The following is a 20,425-nucleotide window of genomic DNA, read 5'->3' on the forward strand; positions in this document are numbered from 1 at the left end:
TGTGTGTGTGTGTGTTATACCCACAATAAAGACAAGAGCACTTTCGGCAACCCTGTCAGTCAAATGACAAATGTTGGTTATGGCCATGAATGATAAAACAGGCCTGTGTGATGTCCCTGCAGCAGTTACATCCATTATCCAAATGGCCTAAAATAACGACACCTTGTATTAAGGCCGAGGTAGTCCTTTCCTAAATAGTCATGCTAATAAATGAACTTATAATAAATGAATTGCCAGACAAATTAAGGTTACATTTGACTTGATCCTTATTTTACAGATTTCGATAATTATCGGGATCACCCCGAAGTCTCATTACCACCCTAATGAGGCGCTGCTACTCCGTGACATCTACCCCGCTCCATCTCGTTAAGGAAATCGCTCTTCAATGCTGATTATTTTATTTGGGGGTATAATTATATTTCTTTCGGATAAATCACGGCCTAATCGAGTCCGTACAGAGGGCAGCGGCGCTAATTGAGGCAAGAGATGCGGCGGCGGGGCGCCGCACCCGGGCTTATGTGACCAGAGGACCCCGTGTGCGGGCTGCCGAGTGCTCCGTGAGCATGTAGCGGCCGGAGGGGGAGCGTCCGGATCCTGTTCTCGAGGGGTACGCTGCAGTGCAAACATACTCTCTTACCGGCCCTGGGCTCGAAATGTTGCTTAAGTGAAAGGCGGTATTATTGGCAAAATGCAGGCCTAGCGTACCAAAAGTAAAGGGGCTCATTAGGCAGCAGAATGGCGCCGTTCAAAGTCCTGATGTGATTGGATTTCTGTGACTAATGCATTGCGGCGAAAGCGGGATTTCATGACTATTGCAGCCGGCGGAAGTGGGGCGAATGCAGCTAGTTTGGGTGGTTTCATTTATTGAAGTACCTCGTATCCTGTAAACTGCTGGGGCCGCGTGATTTGCACGTGGGCTCTTGATCCGGAGAAGCTGTCGGATAAACGTGGCGGAGTCAAAGGACATAAAAATATTGTCGGTCTGAAATGTGGTGGAAATAGTCAGGGAAAGAACAAGTAGCTCAAAACTCTGCTGAATTTAGCTTCAACGGGGTTACTCTCCACGACTGGAAATCCCTCGTGGCCTGATTTGTCAGCTGTATTTTGAGGTCGCTCCGATATTCCCATGGAGCAGGTCCTCCTCCTGTGCTCGGCATGTCCTCTCTTAAAACTGGTTGGACACCCTTCGCCCCAGGATCACCTGACCTGGCCCTGTCTGCTGCCAGTTGGGCAGGGGAACCAGCCGCGGGCCTCCTGGAATTGGTCCTAAATGGACAAATTGGCCCGAGTATAACCTCGGAGCAAACTGACCTGCCGTTTTCAGTCCGGTAATGAGAGAGAGCAAGCACAAAAAGGGTGTTTTATCCAGCTGTGGAAAGTAACTAAGTACTAGTACTTAAGTCAAGTCCGAAACGTTAGAATTGTACTTAAGTATTTTAAATGTGTTATTAATACCTCTACTCCACTACAATTCAGATGGAAATATACTTTTTACTCCACTACTTTTCATTTGACAGCTGCTGTTATGTGTGGGACTATTTGATGGGCACACGAAATATTGTGATTTTGTTATACAGCCAATTAAACCACCAAACAGTAAATAAAATGGGCAAGATTAGCTCTTCGGGAACCATCCCCGGTTTTAAAACGCTGCTTGATGGCGTGAGCGTTAACGGTCTAGCGGTATCCTGCGTATTTAACGTAACACTGACTGACACCATTTTCAGTTTATCGATGATTAAAAAAATAAACTGTAACTGCGGGGAAAGTTGCCCCGCATCGCAGCAGCGGGCGGGGTGCGTTTGGCGCAGATGCGCCGCCGCTAAACTTTGTGCGTGTCAAACTTTTGCCGCAGGCTGGACGCGGAGCGGGCCGCTGCGGTTGCAGCTGAGCTGCAGCGGCGGCAGCGGCAGCAGCAGCCGCTCCTCTCCTGTTTCCACACAGTAGCCGACCTATTCCTCCTAATCCCCCAGACTGTCGCCAAATCAGCTGCACGAAACAAGAATCTCATTCGTTAAACCCGAGGCTTGTGCAGATGGAAGATCGATTGTTTTTCTCCTCAGAAATCTCTAATTGAGTGAATACAGGCTGCAAAGGCGGATCGCGGAGAGGAAGGAAAAACAAATCACTGGGGCCCAGCGGTTCGGAGAGCCTGTACTGTGACCGGGAGGTCACAGGTTCAAGCCCCCGCCAGCCAGCCACTGTTCGTCCACCAGCAGCAGTCACGCACACTGGGATCTGAGGTAAAAACGCAATGTCCTCAGACACTGACGCTCCAACACACCATTTACAGTAGTATTACAGTTGTGTTTTTTTTCTTCACTTTTATTAAAAGTCACTCCTCGTCTCCACAACGCGTGAAAATGTCTACTTTCCACTCAGATGCACCGCATTAACGTGCAGGGGGCGAATTTGTTTGTCTATTTATATTTATATCATGCATAAGATTGATGTGAGCAGGAGGAGAGATGTAGCAAACTCTGCTTTGGGTCCTTGTTTACCCTAATTACAGCCTTATCACCTCAAAAAAAAAGACCTTCTATACACACACACTCACACACACACACACACTGAATCTACTGACACTATTAAGTGAAAGGATTCCTTTGAAATAGTTGAACTAAATGCATTGCATGTAATAGGAATACCGACTTCCAGGGTGGGTAATTTATCAAATAACAAATTGGTTCATATTCAAATAAAATAAAGAACCTATAATAATACTAATACTAATGTTAATAATAATAACTCCTGCGTTAAGTGTCCAGTGCATTGAGTGAAGTTTTGAAGCATGAAATCTCGCAAGATTCAATTCCGTCTGTACCAACTAAACCAGTTAAATTGCGTTACAGGCAGCCAGAGCTGTTTGGAGCATTCAGACGCATTTATTTCAAACAATTAAACAAACAGACAAACAAATTAAAAACACTTATCCACCATGAAAAAACTTGACAAACGTTGCCCCTTTTTTCGGTCAGGAAATACGAGAAAAAAATCTCACAAAATATCGCAGGACTTCATATAAGTTTTTAGTGTTTTTAGCCCCCTTCTTTGGCACAGATGTCTCGTGCCTCCTGACGTCCCACGATCCCCTCTCCTGTCGGTGTTTGGGTTAAATATGACCTGCCGCCGCGAGAGGAGTCATTCACGTTTGTTTGTACAGCCATAAAGCCGCGGGGCTATTGCAGAGCCGTAAAACGAGGCGCGCAATCCATCATCCCGCAAAGTGATGATTTTAAATGATCCTTCCAGGCTCTCGGCGCGCCAAGAAAAGCTGCGTAAAATATGGAAACACGGGGAGATACCGGGAATTTTGCGCATAAATATTACTTAGAGTAATCGTAGCCCGCAGACTTGTACGAATAGTTAATCTCGTCGTAAATCTGGAAAATAAACAAACCCGGTAATGTATGTTGAGCTATACCCCCCCCCCCAAAAAAAAATATTGTAAAGCCTAGTCTGAATCAGCACCGTTTAGTTCCAGTCTTAAACCTCCTGAAGTCTACCTCGGGTTCGGCTTCTAAAAGGAAGAGGAGCCTTGACAAAGGAGAGGACAGGAAATATCTCCAATCGCGCATCGTCTTTTCCTCCTTTGAAGAAAGACGCAGGCATCAGCGCAAAGACGAGATCCCCCTTCCGCGTCCCGATGCGTCCGAGGCGGACTCCCGCCCAAGACTCCTCTCCACTCCATCCATCCCTCCATCCCTCCATCCCTCCCTCCCGGTCTGTCGGTCGTGCCACCAGATTGCGGACAAATAAAAGATGAGCAGAGGCAATTGAAGCCGGGATGGATGAAGAAAAGAGCCCCAACGAGCCCCGGGTTCACGCTCGGACGCCTCCTTTGTGCCACTTTTCCAGCCCATAATAAATAAATCTGCTCTCTCAGAACCACCCGACATCTGTCTAAAGCATGTCTGATTTTTTTTTTTTTTTTTTTTTGGGGGGTCCTTAAATATTTGGCTGACTTGTGTGAGTGTGTTTGTGTGTGTGAGAGAGAGAGAGAGAGAGACAAAAAAGCTGTTGTGCTAATTGAGTCTAATTGTAGTTTATCCAGTGACGAGGGGAGCCGGTTTTTGAGAACGGTTTTTCTTGTCTCATTGAAAAAAAAAAACCCAAAACACGAACCTTAATTTAGACGGATTATGAAAACCCGGGGATTAGGAACCCTCCTCCAAAGGGCTCCGCACGGGATCGTGTGTTTACCCGTGTATCTATTCAGGTGTCAGGCCACTCACGTCGTCCCGGCCACATTAACTGTGTCCCTTCTATCAAACGCGGGCTTTCACAGCTCATGTTAAACTCCCTCCACTTTCCGCCGAATTAATTTGCTCACACATCATTTACACCGGGACCCTCCCCTCTTGACAGTTGGGCCTAAATACTAGTAAATTACCACTAATTTATACTGATCCCACTCTGATATTTGCAATAAAGGCGTATAGATTTGGCACTAATTACATAAAAGCCTAATGGCCTTGAAAATTAGCCTGGTTAGAATTGTATAAAGTTTGTTGTTTGGCTGACTGGGAAATCAAGGACATTAGCAGAGGTTCACTTGGTCTCCAAGAGGCATTTGGTGTCGCGGAGACTAAAACGTGTCGTGAAAGAGGAGGAAAGGGGCAACGATGCTGCTACTGCTCCTAAACGCGGCCTCAGACGGACTCGAGCTCACACGCCGGGGCGTCGCGTGGAGCGTATCGGCCACTCAGCGCCTCCTCATCTGAATGACTCCCGATTCCTGTTCGGGCGGCTTTTTCCCCCCGCACAAACGCGTGCAGAGCAGCATGCACAATTAAACAAACACCGCGGCGATCCAACATTTCTTGAGCGGGGTCGAAGCCTTCAACGCAGATATTAAATCAGGTTATTTTATTGGATGTAATTTGGGGGAGAAATCAAAGCCAATTACGGGAATGAGGAGGAATGAACTTGTGGGTGTGAGAGGATGGAGGCGGGGGGGGCGCTGGGGTCCCGGGCTAAAGCTGACATACCTCAGGCTTCAGCTCTGATTGGTCGTCGTTTGGAGAAGCTCATGGGTTCATTCCGTTGTTAAGCGCCTCCCCATTTCTCTAAACTACATTATAATGCAACCAACCTCCCTTTTAACCACAAACCGAATTTGCTTTCATTTAGGCCATATATATTTCTTAAATAGGTTAAAGTCATAGAGATTTTTTTTAGGAATAGCATTTCGCCCTGGAGCGGTGCGCAATGCTATCTCATGCCGACCTCCTGGATGCTCGCCTCGGTGAGTTATCATCACCAAACTCCGGTCTTCAACTCTACTGTAAGCTGGAGGCACTTCTAATCTTGAATCAAGCTCAGAAAATTGTCAATTTGCTTCTTATATTATCTTAATGTGACCGAAGTGAACTAAACTCGCTTAATTCATTGGAAAAGTAATTATTATTATTATATTACTGCATAATTTGATTTAACAATTTTCTAAGATATCAGTGAGATCGAATTGAATTAAGAGTATTTAAGGAGCAGATTGTAATGCGCATGCTGTACTTGTCTCCCTCAAAGAGCTGCTTTTTTACATTTCCGCCTTTGTGTTTGTGTGTGTTAAATTGCACCCGGGCCGGTTTAGTGCATGTGCAGCTTTTGTGTCATTTTCTGCCGGCGCACGACGATGCTCCGACTGTTCACGATTTCTCCCACTTGCCTGTAAAGTGTTTCGCTTGTGTGCAGCTCAGAATGCATAACCACGTCCTTTTCCCCCCCTGCAGAGAAAGTGTTGCCTGTAAAAATCTCACCGGCTCTGGTTGTCTGTGCAGGGATGAAGGATGCCGCCGCGGAGCTCCTGGGCCACAGGGAGGCTCTGAAGTGCAGGCTCGGCGGAGGGGGACCTGACCCGGGACACTCCGGTGAGCTCGGCCCAGGCCCGGACGGCGTGGAGGGGACCACGATGCTCCCTGGTGATGATATCAGCAGCGGCGGAGGAGGCAACCCGGTGCAGGTCAACAGCAAAGAGCAGGAGAAGCAGCAGCAGCAGCAGCAGCAGCAGCAGCAGCAGAGCAGCAACAACCCCAACCAGTCTGGAGGGCAGCAGACCCAGAAGCAGAAGCGGCACCGGACCCGCTTCACCCCGGCGCAGCTCAACGAGCTGGAGAGGAGCTTCGCCAAAACGCACTACCCCGATATCTTCATGCGGGAGGAGCTGGCTCTCAGGATCGGTCTGACAGAGTCCAGAGTGCAGGTAGGGCGGCTGGAAACGTAGTTCTTGTTTTATTTTATTTTATTTTATTTTATTCAAATCAAGAACGGGTCACATTTATCGGTTAGAACAAACCTCGACGCGATCCAGATGCAGAGAAGGGACAAACAACGGCTCATTTTCCCGCTTCACATCTTTATTTCACACGTTATTTTAGAGACACGTGTAAAGCAGCAACAGACAAACTGTATGTGCCGCAGTTTATGGCAGGACAAATTCGCCTGAGAATTTCAAAACAAATCTGTTCGGGGGGGAAAAAAAAAAAAAAAATCCCTCTCTCGCCTGTTTGTTGCAACTAAATTTCCACCAACTCCAAAAATAAGGCCGAACTAAGAACCTGCTCCCAGCCGGTGGCTACGACAGTAATGCAGGAAAAGCAGCCAGTAGATGCAGGACACACATTTGGATTTGAATGCAGGGAAATGGAAACGCTCCTGCAGCGGCCCCTTCGAGTCCCCATTTTCTGAACTGAACCGTTGTGTTCACTCTTTGCGTTGCCGGAGCGTCTCAGCGGCTGCCACATGTATCCAGACCGATTTGCATATAAGCTATTTGAAACGCGCCAACGACAAAAAAAAAAAAAAAACCCGTTTCCTCTCAGTAATCAACGTAAAAATTGCTCCAACTAAAAAAAAATAATAATAATTTAAAAAAATGCAATTTACTTTTTCATGGATGTAAAATGAACGTTTCTGATTTTTAACGGCTGTTTATCTTCGGGAGAAACGGAAAGAATTAATTTTTAATTGTAGGCTGTTAAATAATAACCGATGCCTGCTTAATGGGTGTGTTTTAAATCATATGCACAAATAACAAAAAAAAGAAAACAGCTTTCGGTTACACTGAAATAATTGTCTACAATAAGAAAACTAAATGCAAAATCCAGAATTTAATTTATGTCCCTGAGTTTTGCTCTGTATTTTATTTCATTCCTTAAAAAAAGCTTTCACACGACACACCGCAGCTGGAGCGTTGATTACATCAGGTCCTGTTATTTTACCTCTTATAGGGACTTAGAGGAAAGTGATCCAGCTTCTACAACTACTGAGTCAAGATTCCAACACACGGGTTTCAGGCGTGCGTGTGTGTGTGTGTGCGTGTGTGTGTGGGTTCGGCGCCTTGGCCCCACTGCAGTCTGGACTCGAAAACCCTCACCCGGATTCGAACCGGCGACCCTGTGGATTAGACACGTGCTTCACCCCGCACACTGTAGATCCCGAGGCCTCAGCATGACAGCCGTTATCCCAGCTTGAGAATCTTTATTTTTATATTTCCTTTCCTCCTGTCACGGCCTTAAAACTCCTGACAACCCCCCTCGTCAGCCTGTCACTGTTTCTAGATTCGAGACTGAGGGAAAACGGACGCGCAGACTCGCTGTTTGACCGGTGGCCGATTTCATTTGCGGTTTTCGCCCAACGTCTGCGTGCGGCAGTTTTGTTTCAGATCAAACTCTGCGCAGCGACGTGACATTTCAACGCGGCGACCGGATCGCAGCCTTTTCATTCTGCCTGGTTTAAAATTGCGCCGCATTTCGTGTCCGTCTCATTTGATGTAATTAATCTGGAGGGAACCGGATGATGAGCTTTATTACAGCGCTATAATCGCCTCGGATCAAACTGGCTTCTGCTTCTCCTCTAAACCTTTTTAACACTTTTTTCTTTTTTTTTAACCTCGTCGCGATGAATGCATCCTGTCCTGCTGTACTTCATCCTGATATAAAGCGGTTCCCCCAGTGACTTCTGCACACAAAAAAAAAAAATCCAAATACTTCATAAAAATACCAACCACATTAGGAATCAGAGAGTCACCGGCTTATTAACTATAGCAAATGGCAAAAGGCACTTGGGTCGCTCGCATGTGAAATAATAACCCGATGATCATTATTATCCCTGCACGGGTCGATTCGGGTTCTCTGTGCTATTTACATAAAATAAGAATTAGTGTAATGACGCTCATCCGCTATTATGATAGGGCTGAAAATATGAGGCAGGACCAGAGTCGGTTTAGCGACGGGGCCCTGTCACTGCTCCCCAGCGTCTCAATGCCGGACGCGCCGCCACTGCGTCCGGCCCCGTCTCTCCCGAAACGGAATGAGGAACCGCATTTTCTTTCCTCTGAAGTGTAATGCATTTCAGGCCGGATTTCACGGCTGGCTACGCCGAAGGGGGGAGGTGGGGAGGGGGCGGCTGAGATTGTCCCGTTCTTATTACCGCGCCCCACTCTCTCAACCAAATCTCCACATTAATCACGGAGACGCCCGCTCGCAGCCGAACCTGCAGCGGCTCAAGGACTCCGGGAATAAAGTCTGTTTGCCAGCGAGACTGTTTGTCACGGCGGCTACATTATCTTTATTATCGGAGCGCGGCGCGGTTTTCATTGGCTCCTTCCGAAACCGCTAAAAACCACCGGGGCTGGCGGGATGTTGGTAAACGTGGGTATTTCTGCACAAAACTGAAACTGTCACGAATTAAAAACGTAACTTCACACGCCAGCAGCCGATCAATGCGACCTGTAGTATATTTTTTTAAGGAAATGCTGCCGATTTACTGACTGGAAATGACAAAACTCTTCCCTGATTTTTTAGAAATGTAACACAATTTTTTTTTTAATTTATTTTTAAATGCCACTATTTGGGGGGAAAAAACCTTATTGTCATGTGTGTTGTTCTACCAAATCCTGAATGTTTTAGACGGTTCTCGGTGTCAAGGATCGGGATACAGAGTGAAAACCCCCAATATAAACAAAATGTTCCCACATGCTATTTATTTATTTGTATGGATTGGGAACCTTTACCCATAAATCTGAGCAGTGTTGACAGAAGCCACGCTGATGGAAGCTGGTAGGATCCTGGGAGAAGCATAAATCTGTGTTTTCCTGGATCTGATTTATCGTCGGTTGTTGGCATCATGGTGGCGATGATCACTGGCTGAAGTCCTAAGCTTTTTATGGCTTACGGCTCTGACAACACGACCGGTCAGCGGTCACTCATCACCTCTGTCTGTCTGCAGGTCTGGTTTCAGAACCGACGCGCCAAGTGGAAGAAGCGCAAGAAGACCACCAATGTCTTCCGGGCTCCGGGCACTCTCCTGCCGACGCACCACGGCCTGCCTCAGTTCCCGTCCGCCGCGGCAGCAGCAGCCGCCATGGGCGACAGCCTCTGCTCCTTCCACGCCAACGACACCCGCTGGGCCACGGCAGGGATGCCCGGCGTGTCTCAGCTGCAGCTACCGCCGGCTCTGGGCCGCCAGCAGGCCATGGCTCAGTCCCTGTCTCAGTGCAGCCTCGGCGCCGGGCCGCCGCCCAACTCCATGGGTCTATCCAACATGTCGTCGAACGGCTCCGGGCTGCAGTCACACCTCTACCAGCCCACTTTCCCGGGGATGGTACCCGCGTCCCTATCCGGCCCGACCAACGTGACCGGCTCGCCTCAGCTGTGTAGCTCCCCGGACAGTGACGTCTGGAGAGGGACAAGCATCGCCTCGCTGCGCCGCAAAGCGCTGGAGCACACAGTATCCATGAGTTTCACCTAGTCAGGAGGGCGAAGAGCTTTTCTTTCACCCACACAGAGATCTTCTGCATTCAGTTCTTACTCATCCAGTCCATCCAAACGGCGCACCGGGAAAAATACAAGCAGGATACTTGTTCACATCACAAACCGCAGAGCTGCACATCTGGCCTTTATTTTTATTTTTTTCTCTCCCAAATCACAAACAAGAGGGAAAACTGAAGCTATTCACCAGGCCTGTGGGCCTTGGTCAAGCATAGGGCTGGTTCAGTTTCAAGCTATGATTTATTATTTCGCATGTAGCCTATGGCGACTATTTATTTGTCTATTTAAATGAACCTATTCGTTTGTCCAGTACCTATTTATTTGGCACATGCAGCCCTCGCTTTTACCGTCGCAGGGCTTTCAGTGACGTTCGCTTGGTGACTGGCGGTTTTTCCGAAGACAAATTCTGTGGATACTTTGAAACACACACACACACACACGCACACACACACACACACACACACACGCGCACACACACACGAAAAACAGATTCCCCTTTCAAAACCCGCTGCGCAGCACGCAACTCTGGAGGGGGCCAAAGGGACGCACGGTGGACGTGCTTAAAACCAAGACGCCTGGGAGTTCGGAAGAGCGACAGCGTGAGAGAGAGAGAGAGAGAGAGAGAGGGGGGGAACTGATCTGGCAGGAATCAGGACACCACGGAAAAGGACTTGCCTGCATGTGCTGTCCAAGGCAAAAAATAAATAAAAATAAAGAAATAAGGGAAATACTATAAATTAAAACATGGAAACTGACTCTAACTATAATCTGTTATATAGGATGTTTTGTGTAGCGGAAACACTCTTGTTCCCATTTGGTCGATTTGTGATAACTTATGTTTCCAAAATTATGTCTGTGCTTATTATCAAATCTGACTTTCTTACATGTTTGAACCATTTTTGTTTCCATGGACATGTTTATATCAATTAAATGTAAATGATCAAATAAAAATCATTTTCAATTATGTCACATCACGAATCCAAACCTCCTTTCTTGAAGCAGTTTCAAAGGCACCGGCCGCTGTGCTGTGAAAATGGATTATTTCACTTTAAACGTAGAGGGATTTCTCTCAACCCATGCAGGAACATTAAATCCTCCAGTTTTTCTCAAAAATAACAAAAATCAAATGCAGTTTTAATCCGGTCCAACACACTGATGTACCACTTGCGCGTCCCGACTCCACCGTCCCATCCCGGTTGAAGCTCCAGTTCAAACCTAATTGCGGATCGCCCTCAAACTCGCCTCCGTGGTTAAAATATCGGCCATCGAGTCCAGAATCCGATCCTCTGTCCAGCCACGGGACGTCGTGTGCCAGATGAGGAGTTTGAGGGATCTCCTCGCGACAGTAAGTCAAGACATGAGGGAGATGGCGTGAGCCCCACGTCAAAGCTAAGAAATCCACAGCATCAAACACATCAAGTGAAATTTAAGAGGTAAAAGTCTTTTTTTTTTCTTTAGCAACTGGACTTTGGTCTGTGTTCAGACATCTCTGAAACAAGAACCCGTGGGAAGTTGGGGAAAGTAACTGAGTACATTTACTCAAGTACAGTTTTGAGCCATTTGTACTTTACTTGAGTAATCCAGTGCTACCTGATACTTACACGCCACCTCATTTCCCAGGGAAATATTGCAGCTTTTACTACGGGTTTCTCTTGACAGCCACAGTTACTTTGCCACAGTGTAAAATGTATGTACAAAACACACGACAAGTTTATAAAATGTGTATCAATGAGGCGCTGTTTGATATTAGTCATCAAAATGAGCCCAATCTCAACCGGATACAACGTCAAAATGCTGCCTGCATGTTAATGCATCAGTAATAATAATAATAATAATAATAATAATAACCCAGTCATAGACTATAATCAAAGGGCTCATTTTGCATTATGATTACTTTTACTTCGGGTGCTTGAGGCACATTTCGCTGACAATACTTCTGCACTTTCAATGAAGCGAAATTTGTAATGCAGCACTAAACGGTCTTCTTCCAGCTCTGCCTCTGGGTCCAGGGTCCCTGAACCGGTCCTCCTCAAAAACCGCGAAAGGGATCGCCCGCGTGTTACACGCCCGAGAACTGCCGCCCGTTCTGCCCCTTCCTGCACGGAGTAAAAAACCACCGGCCCGGGGGAGTGTGGACCACAGCGAGGTAAGAGACCCATCGCCATCCAGTCGTGCGTTTCTCTCTGCAGGCGGACAAGGGGTCGCTTTCGGTCGCTGGAGCGTGGCCGTACGTCACCAAGGAGCATCTCCCCACAAGGGAAAAAAAAAAAAAAAATTCAATCCCCAGTTACTGATTTGGGCAAGATCAGAGTTGTCAGAGTCAGTCTCGGTAAGGACCGAACGGACAAATCAGCAGGGGGGCCAAAGGTGCGTCCCTTCATGTTGGCGTCGTTGGGCCGAAATTACAACAGAGTGACCCCGCGTGTGCTAAAGGGCCCGAAACAAGATGACGATCCCGCGGCTGGGAACCTTTTCACGACAGGATAAGACTTTACTTTAGGTCGCCCCAGGTAGCAGAAGCGGTGTATTAACATTACAACAGGCGTGTTAGGTAGTTGTGTGCTGACATAAGAACATTTTAAAGTGGTTATTAATGTACAGCGTTACTCAACAATTATAACTTCTCCTATAAAGACACGTTTTATATCATTAAAACCATGTTCTACTGTATTGTCATCCCTTATCTGTTGATACTACAGGCTCCATTCACGGAGGCCCCATTGGAGGATTTACAGTTGTTGACTAATACATTGATGAACACTTATATCTGCTTACAATCACATCGTCATGGCTTATAAACCATTTATGAAATGATTGTCTACTGCTTATAATGTCTTAATAGGAGGACTTAGAGTGAAGTGACGCCCCCTTGACATTTATTTAACCAAAAACACGAGTTTCCAGGGGGGGTTTCAAATTCTCCCGGGCAAACGTATGGTCACCTGGTTTGTAGCCGGCTACGAATGGCCGGAACGTGACCCCTGAAGGAAGTGAGGAAAAGATCCCGATCACTTTCCCACAGCTCATATGTTGGTAATAAAGCAATGACAGACAGAGGCGCACATGAAGGCGTCGTGTCTGTGACCAACTGGGAAAGGGCTCTGGTTGTACACGACTTGGGCTGAACATGCACATACTTCACACACCACGTCACACCATGTTAGTAAATTCTCTTGCTGAATTCTCTTCTTCAGAGTAAGTCCGCGGGGGCGCTGGGGTGTCCCACATGACATTCTTGCTGTGTTGAATTTCAGTCGGGAAGCGAATAAAGTCAGAGACAGGTTCAGGTCTCCGACGGTTGCGAAAGCGTCATTTTTATCATCCATAAATCAACCATTGGATCCCGTTTTCTGATTCTTTTGCTTCTGTTCTTTTGTTTTTCTGATTTTCCCCGATTCGCTCAAACCGACGGGGATCCGTCGCTGAGGTGCTGCACAAACTTTGTGTGTGAGTGTTTCCGCGTAGCTTCTTGTGCTGTTTGGTTTCGACCCACAGGTCACCGGATCATTGAACTTCAGGTCATTAGAGGCCTAGTAAACCTCACACTGCCTCTGCTCAGCTGCCTCTTGCCCAAATAATGTGAAAATATGGGAGGACTGTGAGTAAAGGGGGACGTCAACAGTCCTACTGGCGTCACTGACCATGGTTCAAATGCCAACACATCCTCTTCTGGTTTGTATGAGGGAATCTATTAATTCCTATAAAAATACCAACCGTTGAATATTTGTGGTGGACAATGACGGATGAAAGCCTTTTGGTGAAAGCTTCAGTGGGGAAGAGGTAGTTCTGGTCACGTAAACGGTTCGTGAAACTGAAGCGTGACCTTCGGCCCATCAGCTTATTCCATCTGTTAATCCAGTGTCAGTGTCCCTCTCGTTGTATCAGGTTTTAATTAAGACAACCTCAGTCACACAGTGTTTACTCTTGAAGCTAAAAGAAAAAAAAAAAAAAAAAAGCCGCTGTTCTCTGGTCATAATGGAAGCAATTTTATGAGAAAATGAAAATGAACCCTTAATTTTATTTTCAGATGAACTAGATTTTATCCCAACAGCTCACTGGGTGTCTTTAGAGTGGTTTTTTGGGGGGTTTTTTGTACATATTTTCTTTTTCTGGTCTATTTCCGTCAGCAGAGACGTGGGTTTCACCGTCAGCTGGTGCAACTGGATGGAACCTCAGGTAGAGCTTGTTAGGTCAACGCAGTCACTGTTTACACACCGGGGGTTTTGTCACTGTTAGTCCGGCACGGGGGAAGGAACAACGTACCAGATTAAAGCTGGAGAGGTGGGCAGAGGGGTGGATGACCTGAACGCCGCGCGCGTGGACTCAAACAGTCGGAAGGGTCAAAGTAGAATCGGATGGCAAATGGGACGTCTGCTCTGGCCGGGCCAGACAGTTGGATGGTTATTGGGGAAAACTGCCACTCCACTTTCTGGACCCGGCGACTTGGGGAGCGGTAAGGGGCTAACAAGAATGTGGGAGCACCAACACACAAGGCAAGTCTGGACCAGAAGGTTAGGCTTGGTAGTGGTGGTGGTGGTGGTGGTGGTGGTGGTGGTGCTGACGAGTGAAGGTCCACTGAAAACCCAAAGAAAACACGTCCTTTTAAGTTTCACAGGACATGTTTAAAGTTCACACGAATTCATCTACATGAACCTATATGAAGAAAAATGAGTAGATCCAATTAATCAACTGTAAATCACAGGTCGAAATCGAACTGCAAGTTGAAATGACACTACAACGGTACAAAGCCTGGTTAATCAGTTTTATACTGGCCCCCTCTAGACTCCCATCAAACCCCATATTCCTCTTGTTCCTACTCTTCATCTAAAAATAGCAGAACCTCACCCATCAATCTTCCGCCGTGCTATAAGAACCATACTTAGAGCGTTTGGGATTCCTTGCGTCGGGAGATCAAACTCTTGGAACCTGAGCGGGAACGCAAAAGGGGTCTTGGGTTTGTTTGATTGTACAACCATCAGGCCAAGGACCAAACCTCCATGTGCTCTATCAGATAAAATGAGTTGTACGACTGCTGGTACTGAAGGGTACTGCTGGTACTAGCGGCTGGTGTTGTCCCATAAGCTACTGTGAATCTTTCCTGCCTGTGTGCCACGGGGAAAATCTTATCCATGCTTTAGACTTGACCTTTTATTCGTAAGCCCTTGCTCTCGGAGTGGTCCAACTACAGTGGTCACATTAGCCGTTTGTGAGCATGTACTGTATGAAGCACGTGCATTTTAAACTACCCCAATATCTATTTTCCAAAGAGCTTTCTGGGACTGTCGACTGTTTATATTATACATGTTGTCTTTACATTCTGTTACCTTTGTCTTGTTATCTTTCTCTTGTAACGCATTAATAATGTTTTAAAGGGGTGTTTTGTATAATACACCTTATCGTCAAAGCGGACTAGACTTCAGCGGATTTGATGTAACTCCTTCCATATTTATTTGAGTTGTGAGCAGTTAAGCCAAAGAGTCACGTTCCCTTCTACGACTGTTATCTTTGAATATTTCTTAGAATCCCGAGGAGGTAAAACTATCGAATATTTCACCTTAAAAAGGAAAAGATTAAGAGCCTGAACATAATTCATGTAACAGAAATGTGTTTCTTTTCTCCTTTTCTATCTTCTGGATCATCTCATGACCCCTCAGATTTACCTTTTGAGGCCTGAAGGGGTCCCGATCTCCACGCTGGAAACTAATGCTTCAGGTGCTTGTTAACATATTGCATGTGGCAAAAAAACCAAAAAAAAAAAAAAACCAAACAAGTGTAAACAGCTAATAGTCATAATAACTGATATTTATTTTCAAAGTGCTGAAATAAACTGGAATAACCCCTTTAAATTAAACAAACCTGACGTGTGCTATAGATCCATACAGTATGTGTGGGGTGTTCATGATGCCTGGATGTGTTTATAATCGAGAGGGCGGGGAAGCACAGGGATAAAGATTTTTGTAGTCTAGCGACAGATGTGAAATAATATTACATAAATGTAATAATTTGTTTCACTATCACCCAGGTTAATTAGTTTGTGGAAACGGGTAACCTATTTCTCATTGGGTAATTTGTCACACACTGACGAGGTAGCCAATCGGTGACCCTGCTGTTGGTGGGATCGGTCTCCCAGAATGCTGTGCAGCGAGTGTGTCGTGGAAAATCCGAGAGCGAGCCAATGTTTACCTCCGATTTATTCCACACAAATAAATGAAATCAGTCAATAAACCATCCAAGGGTGAATATGGCTCTCTCTGTCCGGGATTATGAATGAGAGCTCGTTAATTTCCCCCGCGTGTGCGTTCGTGGATCTGCGTGTGTGTGTGTGTGCGTGTGTGTGAGAGAGAGAGAGAGACTTTTCGTGTGTTGTTTGTACGCCTTTACGTCCACGCTTACAGATGCGTGTGAGAAAAGGATGTCTGAATGAAATCATGTGAATTCATAGATTCATTTATTGTATCAGAAATCAGGACAATTGATCGCAAAGGCCCACGTTCTTGCCATCATCTTAACAAAATCCCAATAATAGTTCGACGTCTCGGGAAATCCGCTGATTTGCTTTTGAGGCTGCCCTCGTGTCTCTCTGTTGACTTTACAAACTACCGTCTCCGTCCGAAGGCCACGCGGTTCCGTCTGCGGGCACCTCGAAAGCTCGTGAATCAACATGTGAGATCTCGTCGACATCCAGACAAAGCTCCGACACACAGCGCAAAATCAACCTCCTTCTGCTGGGCCGTTCGTACGCAGCAGCTCGGCCACGGTGTTGGGAATGTCGTACTTAAAGAGCCTCAACTTTGAAAAATGCCCCCCCCCCCCCCCGATTCGACTAACCCGGACCGCTGAGGCCTCCCGTTAATTTTGGCTGAACGTCCGAATTTTGCACAGGACAAAGGCTGTGGAGTTTGTTGCCTCGTCTTTTGTTTTGAGACAAAAAAAAAAGATCGTTGAGTTTCAGGTAAGAAAATACGAAGCTGGAACCGGAAGCATTAGGGGGTCTCTTCGGGGCCAGCGTGGAGACTGGGGGGGGGGGCCCAAATACAGCAGCCCGGAGACTGCCTTGATGGACACATGGGCGTGTGAGCTCTGTTTGTGGAGATGTGAGCCTGTCCTCGCGGTAGTTATCGGTTGCAACGCAAACATGATCTGAACCCGTGAGACTGCACGAATGTCTATGCACAAAGCCAGGAGTCGTCCCATACTTGAAACAGCTGAGCTGAGCCTGGTTTTCCGAAGTTTACGTTTCCAATGTCTGAGTCCAATTCATGAGAAAAAGAGAAATTGATCTCTGAAGTCGGCACGGGGCCACGGAGCCCATTATTATTGATGGGAAAAACCAGATCCTTTGGCTTTAGTGGATAGGGGGGCACGTTGGTGGCTTTGCGTCCGCGTTATGAATCCAAATTCACGAGGGCTTTAATTTTATTTGACAGGCAGAGTCTAGGAGTGTCTTGGTGATTGCTATTCCAGATGGCGGCGGGAAAATCCCATTTGAAGGTTTTATTAATTTTCGTTAAAATGGAAGAGGTTCGCCGATGCCGTCTCCGCCTCCTCGCTGACGGCGCTGACTGACACCTCGCTGCTCCCTCCATTTGTCATTGTTCGAAAAGGTCTTAATTGTATTACATGCAAATGAAGAGATTTGATTTTTGCCCATTATCTATTCATAAGAGAAAATGAACGGAACATTAGTGGGTCACCAAACGAGGGAGGGAGGAGGAGGGGAAGGAGGGCGGTGGGTTGGACAGAAAGGAGGAAGATACGGGCTGAAAGACAGTTGGCAGCTTTACATCGCCCTGATGTAAAGGCTTCCAACTTTTGGGATTGTACAAAAACACCCCCCCCCCCCATGTCTAAACGGCGTGAGCGTCTGTACGCGTGTGTGTGTGATAGGCCGAGGCTGATAATTAACCTATGATGACTGAAACACTGCAATTACACTCACACCCACGTGACAAATCAGAGTGACAGAAGCTTGAACACGCTCAGACATCCTCCCCGGTCAGCTTTAGACTATCATCCTCTGGATCGTGTGCCATATATATATATATATATATATATATTCCAATCAGATACACATCCTCTTTGTTTTTCATCATTTTGGTTGTTTGGGTGAGCCGACCCTTTAAAGGAAGAGCGTCTGAACCCCCCTTCTGCCAACATCAGGATCAGTGCGTCCACAAAAATCTCGCCACTTTTTGAAACCAAGAATCCAGCAGTTGGCCCGGTGGTCACTCTGAACAGGTATCAGTGCTTTTGCCTTTTGGCGCAGTCAGACTCCGTATCGTCTGGGCTCGTTTGTATGAAGCAGTCTGAGACCTGAGACCTTTAGACTTTTCTTTTTTTTTTTTTTACAGGGAATTTTGTACTGGAAAGGCGGTAAATGTGTGTGTAACTCAGACTCCTGAAGTGTCATAGCCTCAGGAACACTGGAATGCATTTTTTTTTTTTACAAAAATACCCCCCAAACAAACAAACAAACAAAAAAAGAACTGTAGATTTCATCCCCCATCTCCTACATCGGAGTCCCGCCGGGAAGGCGTCTCTTCACGGCCACTATGGAAAGAACGAATGATTACAGCACCCAGTAACCGTTTCCACGCCCTGGCAGGTACTGTCTGTGTAGCCACAACCTGATGTATCTTATTCCTCCGTGCCCCAGGGCTTCATAGTGGACCAAAAACTGCACACTGTACTGCACTGGGTGACACGTCCCTTCACTCAGAGAAGACGGGCACTGTACTGTACTTACACCAAACACCATCCTGCTACCATAAATACTCACGAATACACCGAACGTGTATTAGTCCGCGGCTAAAAGTGGTCCCCAGTGAATACACTATTTACTCGTCTGAGTAAGTTTTGCTAAAAACTACAGTGACCAGCAAGAATATTTCTTTATTTAAAAAAAAAAAAATTATATTTGCAACCTGTTTTTAAGGATTTACATCTGCAATAGGACAAATAGTCTTCCCTACCCTGTCTGAGTGCCACAGACAGGGTAGGGAAGCTAGAAAATACCAACTAACACATTGTTGCTTTCGGTTTTCTCGTAGGATTTCTTTATTATAAGATAGACTGCATATATGGATTAACGCCAACCTTGTCCGTAGAGTGGTCAGTGACAGGTTGGTAGCATTTAAGGTGAATGGAAAGCAAATGAATGTTCGTAACATACACAACCTAATGTGGAAGGGACCGAAGTTATGGACAAATCCTGCGTGTCAGTGACTGGACGTATGAGGGTGCTACCATGCATATGGAGGTCTGAGTGCAGATCTCCTGTGGAGGCAGGGGCCACAGTAGGTAAAGCAGAACACAGTGAGAGCTTGATAAAGACGGACAGTGAAGTGTGTTGGTCAGGAATGAGCCTCGCTCTTCTACAACACCCCTCCGAACGGCGAGGGAGGGAGCCTGTTATTGAATACTGTTGTTGGCCCATTGTTAAATTACAGCTTAATTCCTTTTCCATCATCATAACCATTTGTTTTCCTTCCAGGCCGGAGATAGGGGGATGCGATCAGGCACTATAGTGCAGGAGGAGGGAGCAGGCAGACTTTTCTCTTTGCTCTGGCTTCTATTGCTCTTTAGTGCTGTTAGTGCTTTGGTGGCCATCGTATCATGACTTCACCTCTTAGCTGATTCCTGCCATTGGTCATATTTGACACCTTGTCTGCTCCGGGCAGAGGCCACTGCACTCAGGAACCACTTACCCCCCCCCCCCATTTCTTCCTGATACCTACCCTTCTGTTCTTACCCGGTTTTTCATTTCTTGGCATCATCCTAGCGGTGTGGCTCTGGAGATGGCAACGTTGGTCTGTTCCGGTCTGTCGGTCTGTCCAGCACTGGTCCAGACCGAAATACCCGGACAGCTACTGGATGGATTGCTGTGAAATTTCGTACAGACTTCATGGTATCCAGAGGATGAACCCTACTGACTTTGGTGAACCTCTGACTTTCCCTCTAGCGCCACCTTGAGGTTAACATATTTGTCTTGATAGTGAAATATTTTGACAAATATTGGTTGAAAATCTATGAAATTTGGTGAAGACGTTCACGGTGCCCAGAGGATACATCCTGACTTTTTTGATTGATTGACTCGATTTTTCATCAAGTGCCACCAGAAGGTCAAAAGTTTTGCTTATTCTGCGAAAAATATCGCAACGTCTACCAGATATATTGGCACAAAATTTTGTACACGCATTGATGTTTAGCAGACAATGTATCCCAATGACTTTGGTGCTCCTCTTTTCCCCCTAGCACCACCATGAGATTGACTTTTTTGGATTTTTAGTGAAATATGTTGACAACTATTGGATGGACTGCTAAGAAATTTAGTATAGACGCTCACTCCCCCCTCTGGATAAAGAACAATAACTTGGGTGAGCATTGTGACATGTTAACATACTGACATTAGTATGTAGCTCAAAGCACAGCTCTGCCCAGGCACAACCTCACAGACATGCCAGCGTTAGTCTCGATCATTCTGTACCTGGATCACATTCCTTCACATCTTTTGAATTAATTATATCACTGACTCAAAACACTTCTCTAGGTTCTACACATTTGACCCATTCATTCAGATATCTGACAGGTAGTTAAACAAACAGAGCATCACCCATCGTCACATCTAAAACCCATTCCCTCCACCTCAACCAATC

At 46.3% G+C, this 20,425-nt stretch overlaps 1 protein-coding gene across 3 annotated transcripts; it reads left to right on the forward strand.

Annotated features, from left to right (window-relative positions):
- Window positions 1-159: 159 nt before the first annotated feature.
- On the forward strand, window positions 160-10,723 carry otpa (orthopedia homeobox a). Of its 3 annotated transcripts, none has more exons than XM_040157534.1 (3): window positions 160-2,243; window positions 5,781-6,202; window positions 9,229-10,723. In XM_040157534.1, exons 2-3 carry the CDS (start codon window positions 5,783-5,785, stop codon window positions 9,748-9,750), a joined length of 942 nt encoding a protein of 313 aa, XP_040013468.1. In that variant the 5' UTR covers window positions 160-2,243; window positions 5,781-5,782; the 3' UTR covers window positions 9,751-10,723. The 3 variants fall into 3 exon arrangements, with proteins under 3 accessions (XP_040013468.1, XP_040013471.1, XP_040013469.1); XM_040157537.1 differs by lacking the exon at window positions 160-2,243 and adding an exon at window positions 4,998-5,287; XM_040157535.1 differs by lacking the exon at window positions 160-2,243 and having other exon boundaries at window positions 4,998-6,202.
- The last annotated feature ends 9,702 nt before the right edge of the window (window positions 10,724-20,425 follow it).

Source organism: Xiphias gladius, chromosome 20 (assembly GCF_016859285.1).
Source record: "Xiphias gladius isolate SHS-SW01 ecotype Sanya breed wild chromosome 20, ASM1685928v1, whole genome shotgun sequence".
NCBI lineage: Eukaryota > Metazoa > Chordata > Actinopteri > Istiophoriformes > Xiphiidae > Xiphias > Xiphias gladius.